Source organism: Lucilia cuprina, chromosome 6, assembly GCF_022045245.1.
Source record: "Lucilia cuprina isolate Lc7/37 chromosome 6, ASM2204524v1, whole genome shotgun sequence".
Taxonomy (NCBI): domain Eukaryota; kingdom Metazoa; phylum Arthropoda; class Insecta; order Diptera; family Calliphoridae; genus Lucilia; species Lucilia cuprina.
The window spans coordinates 50,634,649-50,652,604 of record NC_060954.1 but is presented as its reverse complement, the minus strand read 5'-3'; the positions used below and the strand labels follow the sequence as shown (position 1 = coordinate 50,652,604).

General features: G+C 28.3%; 1 protein-coding gene and 1 long non-coding RNA gene across 6 annotated transcripts in view; both read right to left on the bottom strand.

The window, feature by feature from the left end:
* The window catches only part of LOC111684412 (filamin-C), a 68,804-nt gene extending 52,830 nt beyond the window's left edge, over positions 1 to 15,974 (bottom strand). For all 3 annotated transcript variants that reach the window (XM_023446569.2, XM_023446570.2, XM_023446572.2), the window contains exon 1: positions 15,582 to 15,974. In XM_023446569.2, coding sequence (XP_023302337.2) covers positions 15,582 to 15,830 — 249 coding nt within the window. In that variant the 5' untranslated portion in view covers positions 15,831 to 15,974. The remainder of the gene's footprint in view (positions 1 to 15,581) is intronic.
* A 1-nt stretch (position 15,975) lies between these two features.
* Positions 15,976 to 17,956, bottom strand: part of LOC124420795 — a 10,009-nt gene continuing 8,028 nt past the window's right edge. For all 3 annotated transcript variants that reach the window (XR_006941378.1, XR_006941379.1, XR_006941380.1), the window contains exon 2: positions 15,976 to 16,224. This is a non-coding gene — a long non-coding RNA (uncharacterized LOC124420795). The remainder of the gene's footprint in view (positions 16,225 to 17,956) is intronic.

The window sequence follows — 17,956 nt, the reverse complement described above, 5'->3', positions numbered from 1 at the left end:
TCAGTCTATAGTCCAGACTATAGATCAGTCTATAGTCCAGACTATAGATCAGTCTATAGTCCAGACTATAGATCAGTCTATAGTCCAGACTATAGAACAGGCTATAGAACAGGCTATAGTCCAAACTATAGATCTGTCTATAGTCCAGACTATAGATCTGTCTATAGTCCAGACTATAGATCAGTCTATAGTCCACACTATAGATCAGTCTATAGTCCACACTATAGATCAGTCTATAGTCCAGACTATATGTCAGTCTATAGTCCAGACTATAGATCAGTCTATAGTCTTCACTATAGATCAGTCTATGGTCCAGACTATAGATCAGTCTATGGCCCAGTCTATAGATCAGTCTACAATTAAGATTATATTCTACAATATACTATAATTCAGACCACAGGTAATAGACTTGACGTTTGTCTAGTCCCAACTATAGATGAGACTATATAGGCTATAGTTCAAACTATAGGATAGACTATGGTCTGCGCTTTAGTCCAAAATATAGTTTAATCTATAGTCACTACTATTGTGTAGATTTTAGCTCAATCTATAGTTTATACTGTAGTCTAGTCTATTACCCAGCTTATTATCTGCATTATAGTCTGATTTAAAGTACATAGTCTGAACTATAGCTAAGTCTAAAGTCAATATTGTAGTCTAGACTATTTTGGCTATAGCCTCGACTATCTGGCCTATAGACTGATGGACCAGTCTATATTCTGGATCAGTTTCAGTTTATAGTTAGAACTATAGATCAGTCTATAGTCGGGGATATAGATCAGTTTTTAGTCATGACTTAAGATACGTCTTTAGTCAAAAGTATAGATCAGTCTATCGTCGGGACTATAAATCAGTGTAGCCTATATTCGATTCCTATACTATGTCTAGACTAGCCTGTAGTGTATAGATAGTCTTTAGCTTTTGTTAACTAATTACTAATACAGTATAATAAATTACCCAACATCTATGAAATATATTTTACTTTATTTGTTTAAACATGATAATTGCCTGTAAATTTCTTAATAAAAAAACAACAACACAAAATATATAGACTAAAGAAAAGCCATTTATTAATTGTTCGATTTTCCCAAACATGAAAATCCATGTCTAACCAAAAAAAGAAATCGAGGAAAAAAAATGCAATATTTAGGAAGTAAAGTTTGTGTTTTACTAAATAATCCCATGCTGGCTTTTATAGTTTCAAACTATAATATTTTTTGAACAATTTTATTTAAAGAAAAAAAATTATAAGTAATAGTAGTTAGATAAACATGAGTACATATGTGTGGTCGTCTTTCGAGCAGTTCCCTGCAGTACGGGGTAGAAAAATATGACAATAAGTGCAAATTTTTGTATTACATTTTCAATTATATTGCAACTTTAGATTATATCTGAACTCCAAATTAACTAATCGAATCTCTAGCTACTTAAAGAAAAAACCAAAAAGAATTTGAATTAATCTAGAACTTCTATCTAAAAGAGTTAAATAAGTTCCCCCTTTAAAACGGTTGGGTCTTTATGATTGCCTAAACGGTATGCATGCAGCAAACAGCTAGACAAAATGTTGCCAGGTTGTTTTAAAGCCAAAACTAAAACAAGTAGTTAAATTTCTTTAAACCAAGTTTTACATACCTAAGTTTATCTAAACTTATATGTTTCTACTATTTACAAAAAAAAAAAGATGCAATGGCCGTCCAGCAACAACAAAATAAATTTAAGATAGTATTTCATTCATGTGTGCAAATATTTGTAGGTTGGCTAAGAGTTGGGTTTCATTGATTTTGTCGTTTTACTTTTATTTTGTGTTTTTTTTTCTCTCTTTTTTCTTTTAGACACAAATTTAAATCAAAGTCTTGCCAAAACATTGCAAACAAGTTTTGCCTTTAACTATTAGGTGTAACTGTTTTGGTTAGAGTTTCTATGACAGAGTTGGGTCAGCTTGAGATACGAGAATATATACATAAAGTCTAGAGGCAAAAGGCAGGTATACAAATAAAAATATATAATCTGGTCTATAGTATGGAATATAGTTAGTCTAGTCTCTAGTTTGGTCTATACTCTAGGCTATAGAGTAAAACACAGTCTAGCCTATATACTATCCATAGTCTTTACTTACGTGTCTATAGTACAAATCTTGTTTATAGTCCGTAGCCAATACTATAGACTGAAGTATAGTCCAACATATAGACTGAGGTTTTGTCAAGATCACATGCCAGACTACAGACTATATTTTAGTCCAGAATAAATCTAGACTATAGTTTAACGTACAGCTTAGAATATATATTTAAATATAGTCCAAACTATAGATGGTCTGGACAATTGCCCATACTATAAAATATACTTTAAATCAGACTATAATTCAGACCATAAACTGGACTATAGTCCAGATAATAGACTAGACTATAGCCTAGTCCAAACTATAGACCAGACTAAATAAAGACTATAGTCCAAACTATAGAATGGATTATAGTCTCTACTATAGTCTAGTCTATATTCTTTACAATAGTCTAGTCTAAAGTTTACACTGTAGTCTAGACTATCTGCACTATAGCCTAGTCTATATTCAAGTTTATAATCTGGGTTATAGTCTGATTTGAAGAATAGTCTATATAGTCTGAACTATAGCTAAGTCTAAAGTCTATATTGTTGTCTAGATTATCATGGCTGTAGCCTAAACAATCTGGACTATAGTCTAGACTATCTGGACTATAGTTTAGTCTATTTTCAAGGCTATAGTCTAGTTTATTATCTGGGCTATTCTGTTTATAATCTGGATTGTAGTCTGATTTAAAGCCAGTATATACGTCTGAACTATAGCTAAGTCAAAAGTCTATATCTAGACTATCTGGACTAAAGTTTGGTCTATTGTTTATAGTCTTTTATATTTACTTTAGTCTAGTCTATTGTCTAGGCTATAGTCTAGTCTTTTATCTGAATTATAGTCCAGTTTATAGTTTGGATTATAGTCTGATTTAAAATCTAGTCTAGAGTCTGCACTATAGCTTATTAAAATGCTTATGTTATAGTCTAGTCTAATATATGGACCATAGTCCAGTTAATTGTTTGGGTTATAGTCTGATTTATAGTATATTCTATTGTCTGGTAATTGTTTATAGTCAGGACTATAGTTTAGTCTATAGTTTGGACTATAGTTTAGTATATAGTCTATACTGTAGTTTAGTCTATAGTCTATACTATAGTTTAGTCTATAGTCTATACTATAGTTAAGTCTATAGTCTATACTATAGTTTAGTCTATACTATAGTTTAGTCTATAGTCTATACTATAGTTTAGTCTATAGTCTATACTATAGTTTAGTCTATAGTCTATACTATAGTTTAGTCTATAGTCTGAACTATAGTTTAGTCTATAGTCTGGACTATAGTTTAGTCTATAGTCTGGAATATAGTTTAGTTTATAGTCTGTACTATAGTTTAGTCTATAGTCTGGAGTATAGTTTAGTCTATAGTTTGGACTATAGTTAAGTCTATAGTCTGGACTATAGTTTAGTCTATTGTCTGGACTATAGTTTAGTCTATAGTCTGGACTATAGTTTAGTCTATAGTCTGGACTATAGTTTAGTCTAAGTATAGTCTGGACTATAGTTTAGTCTATAGTCTGGACTATAGTTTAGTCTATAGTCTGGACTATAGATTAGTCTATAGTCTGGACTATAGTTTAGTCTATAGTCTGGGCTATAGTTTAGTCTATAGTCTGGACTATAGTTTAGTCTATAGTCTGGACTAAAGTTTAGTCTATAGTCTGGACTATAGTTTAGTCTATAGTCTGGACTATAGATTAGTCTATAGTCTGGACTATAGTTTATTATATAGTCTGGACTATAGTTTAGTCTATAGTCTGGACTATAGTTTAGTCTATAGTCTGGACTATAGTTTAGTCTATAGTCTGGACTATAGTTTAGTCTATAGTCTGGACTATAGTTTAGTCTATAGTCTGGACTATAGTTTAGTCTATAGTCTGGACTATAGTTTAGTCTATCTTTATTCAATCTATAGCCTTGACTGCAGTCTAGCAATATAAAATTTAGGAAATATAAATATATAAAAAATATTTTACTATCCCGCTGTGCTTAGTTGGCCTGCTCTGCACTGCACTGAAGTTAAAGTTAAGACAAAAATGGCAAAATAACAAAATATATAATAAATTTATTATAAATATTAATAAAATATAATTTGTTATAAAAGACTTTGTTATAAAACAATATGATATAAAACTAGCAGCCAATATAATTAAGATGAAAATAAAAGAAAGAAAAAAAATTAATTTAACGTTGGCTGACATTATGGTGACCAAATGTTGTAGTAGTTTATTGTTAATATTGTTGCTGTTGTTTGTTTGGTTGGTTGGTTGGTTGGTATCTTTTAGTGCGTTGGCCTCAATTAAAATTCATTTCACTCTCGTTAAGAGTTTTTTTAATAAAATAAATATAAATAGCAAATAAAAAAACAAAACGTATTTTTTAATCCATATTTTATACAAACTACATATATATATTATGCTACGAACAGTAGACATAGTCATAGTTGTAGTCTACTTCATAGTAAAGAGTATTTTAAGATATTTTCTTTATAGAGTTTAGCATGTAGTAGGTTCATGTGTATGTGTGTAACTATACTAAAGTTTTTCAACTTGATAATATTTTTAAGATACTTTTATTTTCAACTTAAATATTTGTTTTTGTTTTTTCTCTTTTGCCTGACTTGTGGGATTTTATAGCCAAAAAATAACTAAGTATTTAAAATAACAAAAACTTAACATAGTTTATGTATCTTTGGCCGTTCTATTCAGTTTTGGGTTAAGGAAATAGAACAAGTTTTGTTGTTCTTCTTAAAACTTGTTGTTTTGTGGTGTTTATTGTTTGCAAGCTTTAAATTATAAAAATAATAATTATTATTATAAACAATATGGCAAGTTGTGTTTCTTTTTAAACACGCATGCATATGTTGAGCTAAAGAACTTTGACATTTTGTTATAAAATTTTTGAAAAAAATAGTGTTTTGACCGTAAAAACATGACACAACAACTGAGTAGTAATAAATCAGTTTTTATTTGAAAAAAAAACAAGTGGCTTTAAATTATATTTAAATTATACGTACATCTTTAACTTAAAATATACTAAATTTCGAAGGTCTAGTTTTAAAGTAAATGCAGCAGATAGCATGAAGATTTGAAATATTTAGAAAATGTTGAAAAAACAGATTTTTCTAATGTTTCCCTCAAAAAGTTGGGCTCAAAATTTTATGTTTTATTTTATGTTGATATAATAATATCCGTCAATGTGTCCAAATTTTCATTAGTTTTATATTACAGAAACAGAAATTTATGAAAATTTTCTATTATAATAAAAATTTTAAATATTTTACTATTCAAATGCAAGATTTTCTATTAAAATAAAACTTTTCGATTTTCTTTTTTTTACTAGACAAATTTTGTTTTGTGAATTTTCTACTTAAATATAATTTTACAAAAGTTTCGAAAACGTTTCTAGTAAAAAATTAAATTTTCGTAAATTTTCTATTAAAACTATTTATACCCTACACTACTATAGTGTGACAATATAATGCATTTTCACATTGGTTCTCACCTTAAAGTATTAAAATCGACTCTAAATCACTTTCTGAGTCCATTTAGCTACGTCCGTCCGTCCGTCCGTCCGTCTGTCTGTCTGTCTGTCTGTCTGTCTGTCTGTCTGTCTGTCTGTCCGTCTGTGTGTCCATGAGTTTAGCCCAAAGTCTAATTTTTTTAATATTACGACGAATTTAGATTTTTTTTAATAAATTTTCTATTAAGATATATAATTTTACATATTTTTTATTAAAACCAAAATTTTCGAAAGCTTTTCTATTAAAAAAATAAATTTTTGAAAATTTTCTATAAAAAATTTTAAAAATTTTCTAATGAAAACAGAAATTTTTTAAAATTTTGAAAACGTTCTACAGCTTGAACTGTGTTCTAGTCTGAAGTCTAGTCTTTAGTCTGGACTGTAGTCATGTCATAGTGTGGATCATAGTATAGTCTACAGACTAGACTATAATCTGAACTATAGACTATGTCTGGACTATAGCCTAGTCTATAGTCTAAGCTAAAATCCATTTTAAATTCTAGACTATTCTGTGGCCTATTTTATAGTCTGGACTATAGTCTAGAATAATATGGACTATTGTTGGTATTAAGTCTATAGTTTGGACTTTAGTTAAATCTATAGTTTGTAGTATAGTCTGGACTATAATCTGATCTATATATAGAATATTGCCGAATCTATAGTGTGGTCAGAACTTTAGTTTAGATTATTGTCTAATCTATAGTCTATGATCTGGACTATAGTATAGTATTAAGTCTAGACAGCAGTATATATAGTGTAGTATAGGTTATAGTCTTGTTTATATTCTAACTAAAGAGAATATAGTCTGGACTATAGCCTATGCTATTATCTTTACTTAGACAAGTTTGTAGTCTAGTTTGTAGTCTGGACTATAGTGTGAATTAAAGTCAAGTCTAAATTATCGTCTGGACTATAGTCTAGTCTATAGTCTGAACTATAGTCTAGTCAATAGTCTAGACTTGTATGGACTTTTGTTTGAACTTTTCTTATAGTTTGAAGCCAATAGCATAGTATTTTCAACAGTCTGGACTATAATATAGTCTATAGATTTTTGTCGAGCCTAAAATCTAGTCAGAACTTTAGTTTTGTCTATATTCTAAATTGTGTCGAAACTATTAAGTATAATCTGGACTAGACTATTGACCAGACTAGTCCATAGTCTGGTCAATAGTCTAGTCTATAGTCTGAGTTATAGTTGAGTCCATTTCTGTCATTTTCTTATATGTCCAGTCAATAGTCTAGTATTTTGTCTGGATTATAGTTAAATCTTTACACCGGACTATAGACCAGTCTTTTGTTTGGACTATATTCTAGTCTTTATTCAGTTGTCTATATTATTGTCTGCACTATAGTCTAGTGTATAGTTTAGATTATAGTTTAGTCTACATACTTGTTAAATTCTGTCTACAAAAACACATCCATAGTCAAAATTCCAATAATTGATGGTTTATTGTAGAAATTTTGTATGAACAATTTGCTTAATAAACCTAAAATAAGCGATTAATATCTTTATGAATACGGAGGTTAGACTTTATCTTAGTGATTGTAAATTTAAACATTTTATTGTAGTCACTAGGGCAACAACGACATTGGAGGGGGCTATCTTAATAAATTTCGGCAATAAGATCCAAGAAATACTTAAATTTAGGTTTTTTTACAATATAACATTTTTAATTGTTTTTTTTTACATTTTTTTCCAAAAGGTCAAATGTCAAATTTACACAATAAATGATTTTAATGGGAAAGAAAACAAAAGTTTTGTTTTGCAAAAAAAAAAACTAACTTTAATTGTAGTTTTTTATTTAGACATTTAAACAAAAACACTGCATTTAATTCTATTTATTTACACAGATATAAAAATAAACTAAAAACATAAAAAAAATTTCCCAGAATTACAAAAAACTTGAAAAATTGTGAATCATTTACAAAAAAAAAAACTATTTATTTAAACAATAACAAATACTTTAGTAATTTGGCTACAACTAAATAAATACAGCATTTTAACAAAATTAAATTGTGGGTATAACAACAAATGTCTAAACAAACCGGCAATTAATTGAAATTGTTTAAACTCTATATAACTTAAACTTGAGTGAAAACGACACAAAACCTCGCTGACCAAAAATGACAAACAGACAGACAGACAGACAGATGGACAGACAACAATAACAAAACACAACCGACAGTATAGAATCATACACACACACTCAGGGTAGGAGTATATATTGACAAAATTAAATAAATAATTTACAAAAGTTATAATAATGAACGAATGAAAAAAGTTTACATTGAAAATGTGAACTTTCCTATTAAGGCGATGCGAATGCCAAGGTCAAGATTTAATACAATTGTCTATAAAACATACAAAATACAGTTTAAACAATATTTTTTATCCAAAAATTCATACAACATACATGTGTACAGAAAAATTGGAAATAAATAAAAAAAATTCTACTTGATAAATTCAACAGAATAACTACACATACACCAGCTAGACTCTGGAACTTAATTTAGCTTTTTATTTATATATATCGTTGAAATAAATGTAGTCACATCTTTAATTTCTTAATAAAACAAAATAAAAATATTTTAATGACATTTTTTTTGTTTTAATCTGTGTTTTTGTAATTGTGTAAATTTTATTTAAATTACTTATAATTCCAGTGAAAAATATTTATAAAATTACGTCATTTGAGGTTTTTAAAAACATTTTTTTCGGAATATATATTATTTAATATAAATTTTGTAAAATATTTAAAATCTTTGTGATGAATTAAAATGACGTTTCAGTTAATTTGATGTTTTTTTTTTAAACGTGGGCAAAAACCAATATAGAAATCAATTCTATATACATACATCTAGTTCTAGTTCTATTTAAGATCTGTTTTAGTTCTGTTCTAGTTCTGTTCTAGTTCTGTTCTAGTTCTGTTCTAGTTCTGTTCTAGTTCTGTTCTAGTTCTGTTCTAGTTCTGTTCTAGTTCTGTTCTAGTTCTGTTCTAGTTCTGTTCTAGTTCTGTTCTAGTTCTGTTTTTGTTCTGTTTTAGTTCTGTTCTTGTTCTGTTCTAGTTCTGTTCTAGTTCTGTTTTTGTTCTGTTCTAGTTCTGTTCTAGTTCTGTTCTAGTTCTGCTCTAGTTCTGTTCTAGTTCTGTTCTAGTTCTGTTCTAGTTCTGTTCTAATTCTGTTCTAGTTCTGTTCTAGTTCTGTTCTAGTTCTGTTCTCGTTCTGTTCTAGTTCTGTTCTAGTTCTGTTCTAGTTCTGTTCTAGTTCTGTTCTAGATCTGTTCTAGTTCTTTTCTAGTTTAGTAAATTTCAATCAAACGTTACACCTACTACACCATATCCAAATATTTTTTGCTAAAACTAATTTCAACCTGTTTCATCCATTCCATTTTTCTCACTCTTTAAACTTATTTAAGCAATTTTATACTTTATTACGTCTTTTATTATTTTTATGATTATAAAATATATACAACCTACTAACGTTTTTGTTTTTTTTTTGTTTTTTTTTCTAATCTGTTTTCCGGTTTTTAAATTTTTGCCCACTTTTGCTTTTATTTCTTTGAGCCTTCTCAAATGAAAGAAAAATTTAGTTGGAATTATAACGAAATCAAGTTTTAGTTTTACATATTTGTGCTATATTTTAGTGTTTGTGCAATGTAAATAAAGCGTGGTATGAAATTAGTTTTTATAATTTATAGAATTTTTTTCAATTTAAGAAAATAACATTTCTGAAATTGTTTTGCTATTAAGAGCCTACTTCTTTTTATAAAAGGTAATACAACTAAAATATAATAATTTAAATAAATTATACAAATATGGTTAAAAAAAACCTTATGGGTAGACTGCTAGACGTTTTATAAAACGTCTAACATTTTGCCGTTCTTACCATCTCTATTTGTCAGTCATAATATTGTAGAAAACAAGAACAATCGTTAAACACTTCATACTAACGCTGAACTATTACATTTACTTTAGATATTTCGAGAGAAAAATAATTTAATTGAATCTTTACAACGACCCTTTCATCAGAGCGAGATTATAAACTGAATAATCTGTTGAACCCTTATAAAAGAAACTAAAATTATCCCCACTTTTGTCTTAAAATTTTATAATTTGATGATTTTTTGTCGTAGCTGTTCAAAAAGAATCTGTTTTCACCGAACCAAATTTTCAGATATTCAGTAGATTTCAAGCCCAGACATCTCACCCATGTGCATGCCAAGGAATCTTTTTCTGCTAGGGCAGATCACTCGAAAAGAAGGTTAAATTTCATTACGCGAAAGCAGTCAAGTAAAGTCGAAGAGACTCAGTTTTTGACAGTATCACAGCACTTTTTTAATGGCATTTTGTATTGTACTCAGTTATAGATGAGAGATACAAATCTGAGTATGGTCATGACCCAGATAACTCAATAATATTACATATACCTAATGTACAGGATAAAAAATCTATTTCTCTGCACTGCTAGGGCATGTTATAAGCAGATAAGATATAAAACAGATTTTTCCTTTCCCTGAAAGAAATCTTGATATGTGCAATATAAGATTCATAATGGACCTTATTAGCCTGGAAGAAGAATTCTGATAAGAGTACTTAAACCCTCTAGGATTTAGAACTGAAGTCAAGATGGAGATATTCAAAGAAGATTACATTATTGCTTCTCGCTTCTGTGCTAGTCCTTATGACTCTAACTTAGCTCATGTCCTACTGACGATACAGCCCTGCTCAAAATGGAAACAATTTAAAGACCTGTCTATAGTCGTGACTAAAGATCAGTTTTTAAACCTTACTATTGATCTGTCTTTAGTTTTGATTATAGACAAGACTTCTATCTTGACTATAGATCTGTTTATAGTCTTGACTATAAATCAGTCTGTGGTATTGATTATTGATTAGTCATTAGCCTTGACTGACGATCAGTATATAGTCCTGACTTTTAATTATTCTATGGTCTTTATTAAAGATCAGTCTATAGTCTTGACTATATATCAGTTCTTAGATCTAACTATTGATCAGTCTTTAGTCACGAATATTGATCAGTATTTTGCACTGACTATAAATCAGACTATAGTCTTTAAAATACATACAGTTTAAAGTATTAACTATAGATCAGTCTTTCACCTTTACTATAGATCAGTCTATAGACTTAACAATAGATCGGTCTATACATAGTCTTGACTATAGATCAGTTTACAGTCTCGACTTTACGTCAGACTAAAGTTTCGACTATAGGACAACCTATAGTCTTGAATATATAGACTCAGTCTGTAGAATTAACTATAGATCGTTCAACATTGTAGATCAGTCTAAAGTCTTAGTTTTGACTATAGACAAGTCTATATTGTTGTCTATATATTAGTATATTGTTTTGCCTATTAATAACTGATATATATCAGTCTTATGTATTGATTATTGATCATTGATATATTTCAATGATCAATGTTCAATTAGATCAATTAGTCTTTACTATTGATTAGTCAATAGTCTTGATTATAGATCACTATTTAATCTATAGTCTAAACTAAAGATCAGACTATATTCTTTATTACAGATACATATGTATGTTGTCTTTAGGTTATTTAGATCAGTATATGAACCTAACTATAGTTTAGTCTATAGTCTTGGCAGATCTGATCAAAAGTGATGAGGTTAGGCAATTCGACTGAAAAATTGTTCAAGACTGATCGAAGGATCTAGAGAAAATACTATTTTAAAAAGTCGAGGATAGAGTATCATTTTTTAAGAGACTAATATTTTATTTGTGACTCGAATATGATCGCATGTATTACTACTATTTTATTAAAATTGATTGATCTTTAATGACTCGAATATAATGAAAATTTTAGTGCGAAAAACGATAATTGATCGTACCCTAAAGCTTTATATAATTATCATTGTTTTATAACTAAGTATTATTTAGAAGCAAATTTAAATCAAAACAAAAAATATTTTAGTATTAAAATTCACAGTTGGCGCAGAAATTAGTCAACTGGAATGTAAAATATTGTTAATTTTTTCAACAATTTAGTGTTAAAAGTGTAACAAATATTACTAAATCCAAAATTGTTTTTTTTTTCTCTACATACAAAAATATTTAGTATTTAAGTTTTAAATTGCAAACCTATTTGTTGCTTCACTTTCTGTGTGCAACCAAAATTTGTTGTAGTACTTAATGCTTGACTAATTAACAAAAACAACAGCTAGTGAATACTAAAAATAAGTCAAAATATTTGTATAATTTTTTGTGTTTTTTTTTCATAGAAATTTAATGAACCATTGTCATGACACTTTTTTTTAAACTATTGAAACATCACCTTTTTAATAACAGGTGAATCTAAAGTTTATTTTGGTTGCAAAACAAAAAAAAAAAACGTTTGATGTTTAAAATGATTGAATATATAAACGTTTAGATAGACTGACAGACAGACAAATAGTAAACGGCAACATCAAAATTCTCATTGGCATCAACAGCAAGTAACAAATATCATGTTGTCTCAAATGTACAAATAAACTCAGATAATTTCAGTTTCCATGACAACGTCTGTTTTTCCTCTGTCTAGTAATTTTTGCATAAATGTAAAATTAAATTCAATATAAGTCACACAAACAAAAATATACTACTACACGCCAAATACGTGAATAAAAATGTAGGTGTGTATGATGCTATCACCTTGGGCGATAATATGCATGATTAAATTCTTTAAATTTCATTTTAAAATTTTGAACGAATATTTTTGTTTTACACCATATCTAGGTGGAAATTTCTAATTATCACTTACAATCACAATTAAAAACTTTTTTTGTATTTTCCTGTAGTTACTAAGAAATGGTGTAATATCAATTTAAAAACCTTTGAAAATTTTAACGAAACAGATTTTTGTGTGCACAAAAGTGTTGCGCTAAAAATTTCTATGACAGAATTGTAGTAAGAAGTCATATTCTTTTACATTGCTGTTATTGATGTGAAACTGTTGAAAATTATTGAAATTTGATTTTTATTTTGCACTACAATTGGGTCAAACTAAGTTTGTGTGATTTCTTTTTTTTCAATAAGAGTAAATGCTAACATTCGTTTTTTGAAAAGAATTTAAGTGGTTTCTTTATATAATATTTTGAAAACAATTTGTTTATTTGTTTTAACAAGAGGATGTGCTAATTAGATTTGTATCTATTTTGGAATATATATTTAACATTTTTATAGCTTATTTTCAAAGCAAATTATAAGAAAATGTATATCGAAATAAACCTTATGCTTAGAAAAAAGGTACAAAGTATATGTACCATATATTTAGCTTGACGCAACCAGACTATAGATCATATTATAGTGTCAACCAAAACCTTGACTATAGTTAGATCAGTTTGTAATTTTTAATATAGACAATAGTCTTGACTATAGATCAGTCTACAGTCTTGACAGTAGATCAGTCTATAGTCTTGAATATAGATAAGTTTGTAGTCTTAAGTATGGACAAATGTCTTGACTATAGATCAATCTATATATATATATAGGTCAGTCTATAGTCTTGACTATAGATCAGTCTATAGTCTTGTTTATAGATCAGTCTATAGTCTTGACTATAGATCAGTCTATAGTCTTGGCTATAGATCAGTCTATAGTCTTGACTACAGATCAGTCTATAGTCTTGACTATAGATCAGTCTATAGTCTTGACTATATATATTAGTCTATAGTCTTGGCTATAGATCTTGACTATATATCAGTCTATAGTATTGACTATAGATGAGTCTATAGTCATGACTATAGATCAGTATTAGTCTTGACTATAGATCAGTCTATAGTATTGACTATAGATCAGTCTATAGTCTTTACCATAGATAAGTCTATAATCTTGACTATAGATCAGTATTAGTCTTGACTATAAAACAGTCTATAGTATTTGCTATATATGTATCAGTCTATAGTATTTACTATAAATGATTCTATAGTCATGACTATAGATCAGCTTATAGTCTTGACTATAGATCAGCTTATAGTCTTGACTATAGATCAGTCTATAGTATTGACTATAGATCAGTCTATAGTCTTGACTTTAGATCAGTCTATAGTTTTAACCATAGATAAGTCTATAATCTTGACTATAGATCAGTCTTAGTCTTGACTATAAATCAGTCTATAGTCTAGACTATACTATTGAATATAGATCAGTCTATAGTCTAGACTATAGTCTTGACTATAGATCAGTCTATAATCTAGACTACAATCTTGACTATAGATAAGTCTATAATCTAGACTATAGTCTTCACTATAGATCTGTCTATAGTCTAGACTATAGTTTTTGCTATAGGTTAGTATATAGTATTGACTATATATCAGTCTATAGTCATGACTATAGATCAGCTTATAGTCTTGACTATAGATCAGTCTAAGTCTTGACTATAAATCAGTCTATAGTATAGACTATAGTCTAGACTATACTATTGACTATAGATCAGTCTATAGTCTAGACTATATTCTTGACTATAGATCAGTCTATAATCTAGACTATAGTCTTGACTATAGATCAGTCTATAATCTAGACTATAGTCTTGACTATAGATCAGTCTATAATCTAGACTATAGTCTTGACTATAGATCAGTCTATAGTCTAGACTATAGTTTTTACTATACATATCAATCTATAGTCTTGACTATAGATCAATGTGTAGTTTTGACTATAGATCAATCTATAGTCTTGACTATAGATCAATCTATAGTCTTGACTATAGATCAATCTATAGTCTTGACTAAAGATATGCCTATAGTCTCGACTATAGATCAGTAAATAGTATGGACTATAGATCAGTCTTTAGTCTTGGTTATAGATCAGTCTTGATAGTCTTGACTGTAGATCACTATTCAGTCTTGACTATGGATCACTCTGTGGACTTGACTATAGATCACCCTATAGTCTTTAGTATAGATCACTCTATAGGGCTGACTATAGATCAGATTTTAAGATCTTAAGTGTAAACAGTAGTCTTCACTACAGATCACTCTACAGTCTTAACTATAGATCAGTCTATAGTCTGGACTAGAGATCAGTTGTGTAGTGTCAACTATAACCTTGACTTTATATTAGTTTGAAGTTTTAGCTATAAATCAATATTTAATCTTGACAAGAGATCAGTATGTATTCATGACAGTAATTCCATTTAATGTATGAACTATTCTTTATTCTTAATAATAGATAAGTCTTAAATATAGAACGATCTTTATTCTTGACTATAGTTTTTACTATTGATCAGTCTATATTCAAGACTTTATATTAGCCTTTAATTGGCTCTTATTCAGTCAATATTCATGGCTATAGATCAGTTTTTAGCCTAGAGTGTAGATCAATCTGTAATCTTGACCTTATATTGAACTATAATCTTGAAAAGGTATTAATTAGTCTGTTATATTATCGTCTTGACTATAGATCAGGTATATAGTCTTGGATATATATTAAGTCTATAGGTCAAAGACACTACTATTGCTAAACAAGAAATGACTAAACCTCGGACTGTTTTAAAATGTGGTAGTGTTGGTGCGCTGGGCATGCCTGACATCACTTTACTAATTGTTTTAAAAAACTCTTATAAAACAATTACATGTATACAAACGATTCTATTGTCAGTCTTATGATATTTTCAAGATATTTGTTTCTCGACACATTTTTACTGCTCAAAAGAAATTTGTATAAGAAAAAATGCAATAATTAGTAAAACAAATTTATTTGCTTATAAGCTTAATTAGTATTAAGCACAAGTTGTGAATTTTTAAAATTCATTAAATTGCAACTCTAATGAATACTAATAAGTCGTTTGACTATTTTAGTGTTTAAGACTTAAAAGGCGTCTTAACAAAATGTCTGTTAATTTTTAAATATTTTATGAATGAAAAAAAATGTATTTAATTCAATAAAAAATATGCTTTAAAATTGAGATAGAATTTTTTTGTGTTAACTAATTTAAACTTACCCTCATGCCTGTGGGTCGCAAATGTTCATTTACCCAATTGCGAAAAGTGTTGGCTTGAATTTCTACCCATAAATCCTCATTACCGCGTATATTCATGCCCTTGGCGGCGGTGCCCTCGGGACTGCGTGCCACTAGGCCGGCATGTGTGATTTTTTGTGTTTCCACTGTGCCATCGGCGTTATGTTTTAAAAGACCGGCATGTGTTATTTTAGCGCCTTTCAAATCCTTTACTTCCATGGTGCCAACCATGGTGTTTAAATTAGTTTTTTTTTATTTTTTCAATATTCAATATTTTTTATTACTTTAACACTTTTTGTAAAAATTTTCCTTTTTTTATTTAACAAATTTGTATAACTTTTTTTAAAATAAATTTAAAATCATTTTTCTTTTTTTCTATTAAAATAAAAAATATTTTTAAAATTTTGTTTGTCACTTTTTTATTTGTAGATTTTCGTTAGCTTTTGCTTTTAATTAACACTTTTCAGGGTTTTATACGTTATATTTTTGCTCGATTATATTTTTCATTCAATTTAGTTTTGTAAATTTAACAAGTTTCAATTTCGTTGGAGTTTAAAATAAAATATATTTTTTTATTTATTTTTTTTTTTTGTTTCGTGCTTACACATCGATCGTTTTATTCAGACTGAAAAAATTCAGGTGGGTCTTGTTTTCAATTTTGCAATCGTACAAAATCTCATACAAACACAAACTCATAGACATTAAACGCAAATTCTACCTACAGTCTATCAGAGTCAGAGTCTTAACAAAAAATAATAAAAACCCGTCAAAATCATATAAAAAAATACACACACTAAACCGCGCTTAAAAAGTACACAATTTTTTAAAGTATTTTTAATATAAAATGACGTCAGTAGCTGTTTGTTGTTGCTGTTAGTTTGTTTTTTTAATTTTATTTTTCGTTCAGATGATGGGGCGACTTTGAAGTAACAAGAATTTGTTTGTTTTTTTTTCTTTAAATTCTATAAATCATATTTACTTAAATTCGCCTTGTAGACCAAAAATTATAAAAATATAGTTGTTTTAAGCCAACTTTTAAAATCTCTTACCAATTCGCCGGAAATTATGCGCTAAACTTCTTTAAGTCTCTCTCTCTCACTCTCTTATAATCCAAACAGATTTGGGCGATTAACTCTCTGGTTTCTCGTTTTTTTTTTCTACTCAAATGCAGAGATGGCAAATTAGATGTTTTTTTTCGTTTAAAACCATTTTTCTCTTAAAAAAGTGTTATACAGAAACTATACTATAAATAAAAGTGTTATACACAAAATTTTCTGTAGAGAAAAGTGTTGTATACATAATATTCCTACACTGTTACAGACACGAGTGTTTTTAACACAAAAGTGTTATACACACTTTTAGAAAATTATGTTACGCATAAAATTTTCTATAACAAATACTGTTATATACAAAACTTCCTATAGAAGGTACTGTAATATAAAAAAAGTTCGATAGGAAAAAAATCCATAGAAAATAATGTTGTATACAAAATTTTCTTTAAGAAATACAAAATGTTCTAAAGAAAATATTGTTATATTTAAAATTTTCTATAGAAAACACTGTTTTACCCAAAGTTTTCTATGAAGAAACATATTATGGAAAAATTTTCTAGTGAGTAAAGTGTTATACACAAAAATTTCTCTACAACAATAATATTTATGCACATTTTTTAACACACTGTCATATATATATTGTCTTCTATAGGAATATCTCTATAAAGTTCGAGTTTATTTTTCATAAGTATCATAATAATGTTACCATCTCTGCTCACTTGTTTAAGTGGCGTTTGCGCAATCGCTCTTCGTTTATGTTTTTTTCAGTTTAGTTGTTCATTTGTTTCTTGATGTATATGAGAGAGTTAAACAAATATTTCATTTTTGATATTTAATTGTTGTTGTTTTTTCTTTAAGAAATTGTTTAAGCCCAAAAATAAAACAAAACAACAAAAACAAAGTCTATGTAGGAAGTTGTAATGTCAGTTAATGGAGAAGGTTACTTTTGTGTTATGATTCTAAATAATTATTGCTGTTTTTTGTTGTTGTTTTTGTATTGTTTTACCAATTTTGTTTTTGTTTTCAATAAACAACGGCTAAAACAATTTTAGTACAATAAACTAACCTTAAGCTATTAACAAATGTAGAACAAATAAAAATTGTTCAAATTGAAACGTTTTTGTATTGCATAGATATTTTTGCAAATTTTTGGGAGAAGGAATACTTTAGACAAGACTAGACTAGACTATAGACTAGATTATAGACTAGACTATAGACTAGACTATAGACTAGACTATAGACTAGACTATAGACTAGACTATAGATAAGACTATAGACTAGACTATAGACTAGACTATAGACTAG